Source organism: Scleropages formosus, chromosome 16, assembly GCF_900964775.1.
Source record: "Scleropages formosus chromosome 16, fSclFor1.1, whole genome shotgun sequence".
Taxonomy (NCBI): Eukaryota; Metazoa; Chordata; class Actinopteri; order Osteoglossiformes; family Osteoglossidae; genus Scleropages; species Scleropages formosus.
In genome coordinates, this window is record NC_041821.1 from 15,228,124 (window position 1) to 15,237,092 (window position 8,969).

General features: G+C 37.9%; 1 protein-coding gene across 4 annotated transcripts; it reads left to right on the forward strand.

The window, feature by feature from the left end:
• Positions 1-19: 19 nt before the first annotated feature.
• Positions 20-6,072, forward strand: LOC108927831 (40S ribosomal protein S10-like). 4 transcript variants are annotated; one of them, XM_018741410.1, is made up of 6 exons: positions 1,776-1,820; positions 2,701-2,850; positions 4,465-4,639; positions 5,416-5,493; positions 5,801-5,856; positions 6,016-6,072. In XM_018741410.1, the coding sequence occupies exons 2-6, from the start codon at positions 2,701-2,703 to the stop codon at positions 6,055-6,057; spliced, it is 501 nt and encodes a 166-aa protein (XP_018596926.1). In that variant the 5' UTR covers positions 1,776-1,820; the 3' UTR covers positions 6,058-6,072. The 4 variants fall into 4 exon arrangements, with proteins under 4 accessions (XP_018596924.1, XP_018596926.1, XP_018596923.1 ...); XM_018741408.1 differs by lacking the exon at positions 1,776-1,820 and adding an exon at positions 20-92 and having other exon boundaries at positions 5,801-6,044; XM_018741407.1 differs by having other exon boundaries at positions 5,801-6,044.
• Positions 6,073-8,969: the final 2,897 nt, after the last annotated feature.

The following is an 8,969-nucleotide window of genomic DNA, read 5'->3' on the forward strand; positions in this document are numbered from 1 at the left end:
ATATTAACGACGGATCTGACAGGAATCCGGGCGCGTGAAACGCAGCGCAGCGCAATGTTCTCGTCAGCCGCGACTGACACACGTTTAACGAGGTTCATGCAATTTTAAAGCTTTTTTCCCCCTTCTCGCATGTAATTCGCCGCAATTTAGCGTCTCCCACGCGGTTCACAACATTGATGAGTAGTTGAAACGGCATTCTAGGCAGTTTTATTCATTTTGTATGCTTGTTCTCCTTAGTTTTGGGATTATATACACCATCGGTCACTGCGTAACTGAAATTTCATTTCATTTCTCGAGAACTTAGTCTCTTAGTTTGTACAGCTGGCTTGTTTTACTAGAACTAGAATGTTTCTTGCTCAGGTAGCCGTGGACTGGGGTATAAACCACAAACCTTCAGGTCACATGTCCATGTCCTTAATAACTACCCGCCTCCTGCATTATAATCGTAAAGTCTTTTGTGTTTCAAGACTAAAACCGCTTAATCCACGAAAAATCTTCAGCAAATGTTATTTCAAACAGTCAAGATGCATAGACAAGAAGCCAGCAGAACAGAAAAAAATGTATTAATGTTAATGACCCCAGAGGTTTAATAATTTTATATGTACGAATATTATCTTACAAGTGCCCTAAAAGATTTTATATTAATGCATGATATTTTTTCTGGCTCAATCAAATAGGTTCCCCTTTCTTTTCCCAGTTCCCAGATATTGATGATGGACCAGAAAATATTGACAAAGGTTTTTGTTGGAGCTATACAAAAGTATTGGGAAACATGTTAGACTGGATGAATTCTGCAGGATAAAAATGAATAATTTTTGCACCGCCGATGTCACCTTTGGCCTTTGAAGGAAAATAGGAATGATTTTATAACTGAATCATAAAGCTCAAGGGCCAGTGCAGTATCTGAGCTGGTTTCAGGTGTTTTTTGTGCTCTTTTCCACATATTTTACTTTGTCCGCGCTGTTTTTTTCTTTAATTTCTATAATTTGAAATATTGTTTATAAACTCGAACCAGCAGAAGTAGTACTTTCAATAATACCAGACTTTAATGTATTTGATGATTTCTGTCTTGGCTTTTAATGTAGATTGTTTTCTTTTCAATTTATCCTTCTCTGCTTTTGCAACATTTTAAGGAGACATTTTTATTGTTTTGCTCATAGATTTTTATAAAATCACAATATCACTATGTCTGTCACTGTATGGACAAGAGGCACTGTAATGTTTGACACTAGTTTGTCTTAATAACTGCAAATATTAATTATAATAATTTAATTTCAACATTTTGTTTTAAATACTTTTACTTCTAAAAGCTGGATATAATATATCAAGTATTAAATCTGTAATAGGCCTGTATCAAGGCCTGTATTAAGTTCCGACAGACAAGATTTTTAATGTAACTTCTTGGAGGTTAGTTAATCGTTTTATTGTATATAGTGAATACAACTTGTATTTTAAAATCTTAAATATACAGAACACATTACATATATATATACGAAAAAATAAACAACCTCGATTCAAACGGTGTCGGAAAGACGTGTCAAAAGGGAAATGCGTATGGAAGGTTACTACATTAATTGCTGTTATCGTTATAAATAATAATTTTCATCTATTTATCAATGATCGTTGATTTGATCTTTATCACCGTGTGCATTGTTTACGTATAACGTACATGAGCGATATCCCTTTTATGCCGTACAAAATGGTGCCGTTGAGTAAGCGAGAAACACTTTGTACGGCATTACAACTTCCGGCTCTATAACGTTGTGTCATAAAAATGCGCACCCTTTCCCGGCTCAGGTCTCACACAGCAAGTTTGGAAGGTAGGCTGTAATTCTGTTTCAGTAATCGCCTGTATATCTTGTACATCACATCAAGCTTGACAATTTCATAGTCCCTGTAGGTTCTGTACTGTTCTCCAAAATATAAACGTTAAGTCCTTTACTGGAAAAATGTGAAAAGTTGCCAAAATGACTCTGTGAGAAGTCTTTATATTAGAGAACAGACCCCCCTGGCCTGGCACAGGTAAAATACAATACACGCATGTTGTATGAAAGCTTATTAAAGGATTATTGCCCCAGTGTTACCAGACTATACATGATTATATTGGATAAAAAATTATAGTCCAATGAATGACTCTTCCAGTTCCATCAACAATGCCGGCTTTACCACTTTACTACCTTATTTATTATGCTTCCATTTGTCAGATAACATTGTCCAAAGGTTTGATGACGTTAGTAGTCATTCATATTCCATCCATGCACTCAAGAAAAATCTATAATAGATATGTCATTAAATCTTTTGGATCTACAGAGCTGAAAAAATAATTTCTTGGTCAGATGAGGGCCTCCTGCTGCATTGTGGCACCTCTCAATGCCTGGGTTGTGAGATGACATGGGTTCGATTCCCGTTCAGTGTGAAGTATCATTCTCCCCATTTTTCACATACGTTTCCTCCCACAGTTCAGAGACGTATTTCAGGTGAATGGCCTGTAGTGTGATTGTATACGCGTGTTACATTGCTTTGGTATATAGATGGGTGAATGACTAAGGACTTTAGTGTAGCCAGCATTATAGAACACTTTGAATAAAGGTGGCAGCTAAATACTACATAGTGTCATTGTACACTCCTTTTGTGAAAAGCATCAAATGAATAAATGTTCATGAAAAAATATTTACTGAGAAATGCCCTCTGTCCTTTCAGATGTTGATGCCTAAGAAAAACCGCACTGCCATCTATGAGCTTCTTTTCAAGGAGGGTGTGATGGTGGCCAAAAAGGATGTACATCTGGCCAAACACCCAGAGTTGGCTGACAAGAATGTGCCCAACCTGCACGTCATGAAGGCTATGCAGGTGTGAGAGCAGTCTAACAGGTCTCTTAAATAATTTTCTACTGTTTATCTAAGGCTGATTTCTTCTGTGAGGTGTTTCAGGACATGGAAACTTGAAAACCATCTAGACTTGTGCTAAAAGGTTCAATCCCCACTCAGTCTGTGTGGAGTTTGCATGTTCTCCCTGTGTCTGCCTGGGTTTTCTCCGGGTGCTCCGGTTTCCTCCCACAGTCCAAAGACATGCTGTTCAGGTTCCCCATAGTGTGTGTGAGTGACACAGAGAGAGTGTGTTTCACTGAGGCATGAATGAGTGGCCCCTTGTAAGTAGTGTATCTAGCAGTGTAAGTCACCGCGGTGAATAAGGTGTGCGGGCTGGTAGCACTACATGGTATCCGTTGTAAGTCGCTTTGGAGAAAAGTGTCTGTTAAGCAAATAAATGTAAATGTAAAAGCTCTTCATTTTAATTGAACAGACCATAATAGATAATTTAGACACTTCTGTCTGACTTGACCTTTTAGTTTCATGCAGCTAACACTATAACAAATTAAATCATGTAATCTGTTAAACCAATTCGGTTTATTTTTATAGAGCGCTCTTCTCATGCAATCACACAGAACGCTCGAACACAGGCATAGAGCAAAGAAACAAATACTTCAGACAAGGAAACAAAAACTACAGAACTAGTGTAATACATAAAAAATGTTTTTATAAAGCTATGTCTACTGACCACGAAGCAAAGGAACAAAAAACTTCCAGCTGAAATTCGAGGGAGAAGAAAACCTCCGGGGGTCCAAGTGCCAGTGGCTGCCCACCCCTCCTGGACATTCTAGATTAAATAGGACTTCTGAGTCAGATTACAGGTAACAATGGCACTGTTACTGTATGGTAGCTTGATTTACCGGTTCAGCAAGGTACGCCTTGTCCATCACGGCAGTTGATCAGCATGGGGTGCTTCTGTAATGGTCAGTTGGGCCCCTCAGTTCTTATTGTGGGGAAACGATGCTCAACAAGAAGAAATTGTTAGTAATTTATAATTTAAAGAAACAAGTTTAATACGTTTTCATACAGAGGTGGGAAAACTGGGGAAAAACTGAAATGCAGCCAAGTTAAATTAAATTTCATGGTGATATGCCCGAGTGAACATGTAAGTCTTTAGTCTGGACTCTAGTTAAACGCATGTTGGTGTTTTGTAGTGAGAGCAAACCTTGTTCAGTTAATGTATTAAAAAGCAAATGCCAAACAGCAAATGTTGTTCTACATTAGTGGGCCTAAATATATTACAGCAATTGGGATATTGACTTGCAGCCTGGAGGCTGCTGGTTCAGATTCCGCTCTTATTACGGTAACTTGAGCAAGTAAGCTGTGGCTTAGTGGAAATACCCTGCTCTGTTAATGCGTAAGTAAAGGTCTTAGCTAAATTACATTTATAGTACAGGTACCCTAACTTACTGGAAATTACCAAAATTCTCAAAGGCAAAGTATATTTTTGCTTATCATTTAATTGTATTTAAAAGACTGGCACCATCTGTCCTAAAAAATGTATCTGGTCAGATTTTTTGATGATTTAAACCTGGTCTGGATGTGTTTTTTTTTTTAATGCTGAATTTTAACTGTTGGCCTTTCTTTCCTTTTGTAGTCGTTGAAATCTCGTGGTTATGTAAAGGAACAATTCGCCTGGCGTCACTTCTATTGGTACCTCACTAATGAGGGTATCCAATACCTGCGGGATTTCCTGCACCTGCCCCCTGAAATTGTGCCCGCTACCCTCCGTCGCCAAACACGTCCTGAGACAGCCAGGCCAAGACCCAAAGGTAATTTCTTTTCTCCTTCATCTTTCCATTGTAAGTAGTGTATCTAGCAGTGTAAGTCACCTTGGTGAATAAGGTGTGTGGGCTAGTAGCACTACATGGTATCCATTGTAAGTCACTTTGGAGAAAAGCATCTGCTAAGTGAATAAATGTAAATGCTGAGAGTTTAGCTTCATATGATTTTTCCTACTGGTTTTCATTTATTTTTTGTTATGATATTGCCATGTCAGCTTTCAAGGTGTCATAGGCTTTTTGTAGGAACCCATTGAAAGTCACTGCTGTAAGAGATTGCCTTACTTGTAAGCATCAGAAATTAAGCAGGTGCTGACTAAACTATGAGAGAAATTGTAACAGCTGAAGGATATTTTGGCATTTCCTTTGAAAAAATAGAAAACAGCTGAACGCTGACATGATACCGAATTGGACTCTTTCATTTTGTAAAAATGGGAGAATAATAGTGATGGTACACGAATGCATCCTTCATTGCACCGAAACATGTCGAAAATATTTTAAATCTAAGTGGAGGAGGAGATGTACCTCAGTTTTGGTATAAAGAATTTGGCACCATGCAGCTCTACATCATTTCAGCATTTGGTTATTTTTCTGTAGTGTACAGCTACAGAAAATTTTTCAAATATTTCAGTGCACAAAGATGTGAAATGATGCTACTGTACAGCACCTTTTTTGCTGGAAAATTTTAATGACTTGGCAGAATCTGGTAACTTTTCACTGTCTCCCCATGTGAACTGTTTCACCACATGTTCATCTCTGCATTGCAGGCCTGGAGGGGGAGAGGCCGACCCGCCTGGCCCGTGGAGAAGCAGACAGGGATGCGTACCGACGCTCTGCAGCTCCAAGTTAGTACATAGCTGCCCCATGCAGATTCGACCTTGTGCGAGACCTACTCGAGGTGGCTGATGCCAGAAAAGGTTGCAATTTACTGTGCCTTTGGAGTAGGCATTCATTTTGGTACTGTGAAGGCCAGCTTCACAAACTGATATTGTGAGGTTTCAGCCATTTATTTTATTTTTGAACTGTGTAGAACTTCTGTTAAAGTAAGCTGACAATATAATGCGGATTAGTGGCTGTTGAACACAGATGTAGAGGATAAGAATTTGAAGCTCTCACAGCGAACATCCTCATTTCCATTTCCTGTTTCTGCAGCCGGCAGTGACAAGAAGGCAGAAGCTGGTGCTGGAGCAGCTACAGAGTTCCAGTTTGTGAGTGCTGACTTTGGTAGTTCACAAGGCTCCTGTGGTTGTCATTAGCCTCTGTCATGCTGTTCACCAGCTCACAGAAGGCAGCACTTAAGTGACATGATTATGGCTATGATTTTGGTTAACATGGAAGACATTCATTTTCCTTCACTTTCGTTACAGAGAGGTGGCTTTGGACGTGGCAGAGGACAGCAGCCCCAGTAACTTGTATTTAATAAAGGTTTAAATGAGATTTTTAAAATAAATGGTAATGTCTTTATTGTACCATTACATCTTTGTTAATGTTTAGGCTGATAGTGTTAGCTGTCATACTTAATCCTTTGAGCTTTAAGTGTTTAGTTTTAGCTCACACTGTTTAAGAAGGATATAAAAGTACCAAACAAACAGCTCTGGCTTGAATTCCAGGAACCCCATCCCAAGCAGACATAGATTCTGGGGCAGCCCTATATTTCTTATAGATTAGACTCTAGTTCATTCCTGGGAAATTCTTTTGTTTATATAAATGTTAAGAGTGAAGGCTCTGGATGGTTGGTCACTAGGTTCTAGTTTTTTTTTTTTATGTATAATTAAATATATGTAAGTTTGTTTCAAAGGCAGTTGCAGCCTGGAACCAATTTTCTTGCCATTTAAAGAATGTCACAACATTACATAAAATGCTACAGAAGGTTTATGCATAATTTCAGTTTTCAGAATGGCTTTGGTGCAACATATGAACATTTAAAGTTTACAGTCAGTGCAAATAAATTTAATGTGACTCCTAGTATGAATAGCTCAAGTTATTGGAGAAATGCTGCTTCTTATTAGTAAGCAGAATAATGGAAACTTGATTTACTGTGAATTATTCCATAAATCTCAAAATTGTATTTAAATTTAATCTGGTCACAGAAAATACATTAGTTAAATCATCTGTTAACTTTCTTACCCTTTAACTATACAGCTAAATGCCTTGGCAAAGGAAAGGATCATTCAGCTTAGTTGTACACAAGATTTATGATAAAACCTAAACAGCACAGAAGGCAATACAGAATTCCAGTTGTCTTACATTCAACAGCTTGTATTTAAACTGAGTGGTAAACCTCAAACTACTGCGGCAAAACATGCAATTGAAATACATACATACGTGAATTTGCGAGGACCACACAGGATATGAAATACTGGTATCTTTATTTGTTGGCACGTTACATTACAATCTTCAGTTTCCACAAGCTGGTTTTTTCCCAGGGTGAGGGAAAAAAAAAAATTAACATACATATTCCTTCAATACATATTGCAAAGTGCAGCAAACACAGATTGCTAAAGGGATGCCTACCCAGACTTTAGGTTGTTAAAATGTTTCCTGTGCAGATTTATTTAGCAAATTATTGGATAAAAACAGTCTCATCTTTGGAAGGGGCACGCTCAGATGCTGATGGTGAAATATATCTGATGTTCAGAAACACATTACTGACAATTTAAAACTCGGTTAAAAAAAAAAAAAATATCCTTTTAAGCTCACCTTGACCAGATGGTGATTGTTGGCATGGAAAAGAACCCCTTTTGGTGGGAGAGGTCTTAATCATTTTACACTACATTCAAGCCTTTATCAGTAGAGGTGACTATGCAATTTCATGCTTACTCTTCACAAAACACTTGGAACCAATCTGTTGTACCTATTGCCTGATTTGCACATAAAGTGCAGGAGCATGCCCTAAAGGTAAAAGAATGGTTAACACATTGTATACATTTTGAAATAAGCCCTTGCAAATAATTTCTGTATGACAGTTGATATTATAAAAGGTGTATGTAAAAGTACAAAATATACAGCACTGACTTCACAGAGGTACATGATCTGATGTTCAGATTAAACCCATCCTTTCAGCAAGAGCAAACACCAAGGCCACTGCTGCAATGAAAAGTGGGGCTTGAAGTTCAAATCAGTCATCAAATTTATTCAAAACTGCTATTTGAATAATCAACTGCACAATTCTTGAGGTGATACCTGCAATTTTCAGTCTATGCATTGCACATACCTTGATGTTAAATTTATATTGTTGGGGGAAAGCAGAGGTTAACCCCTAAAAATGTGTAATGTCAGAACAGACAAAGTTGGCAAGAAACAAAGCAACTAATCAACTGGCACACTAAATAGCCAAGTATAAACCATGCACGAACAAACCTCTTCCTGTCATTTCTCCCTCTTCGTATGAACAGGATTATACCCAATGAAGATGCATAGCCAAATGAGCTTCAATGTATGAATTTTCTCGATACATTCTAAACCGCTCTATGCTTGTATCCAAGACAGCACAGAAAAAAGCCAACGTTTTAATTTTTCTATTTTGGCTTGATTTATGTGCCTCTCTGTTATCACAATGCAAGTAGTACATTGATCAAATCCCCAAGTGAACGGTGAACAATCCAAGTGACAGTACAACACATTTTCCACATGCTACCTTGTATCTCAGTGACCCTTATTTATGATTTAATTACATCCATATTACTAATCTGCAAATCCCAATCTCTGGTATACATCTGAATCAATGTTTCTGAATAAAGATCTTTAGATCCCAAAGTCCAAAAAGCAGCCAATTACTAAGGTCAGAGATGGACTAACTTTTTGCCTGAGAAATATTCAGACTTAAAACTTTTCACAGGAATTTCAGAAAATCCATCTCCTTCCCTAAACAAACACAGTGCCTCCTGCAACTGTAGTATGTCATTCCATTGTCACAAGGGTGGTTCTGAGGCTACTATAAACAGATGATTAGGTTGTCCAATGTGCTGTTCAGAGGAAAGGACAATTATTTGCATCTAATTTGACACCTGAAATAAAAAAAGCATACGTCGATTTCATTGTACATTTTACCGAATTTCACAGAATTTCAAGCAGCTGTTTACGTAAGCTGAAAAGGCATTGCTAGCTAACATACTGACAATTATATTCTCCCGTGGTAGCTCTGGAGATTCACTGAGATGCTCCTGAAACCTCATACAAATGCATTCATATAACAATGGTGCTGTACCTATATGTATCAGTGTGTCAGTTTTTTGCCATTGTGTTTCCACATTAAAGTCTTGCTCATGTTTTGTTGCTCTATTTTCACAGTATTATGCCAACTGCTACTCAGCCACAAAAG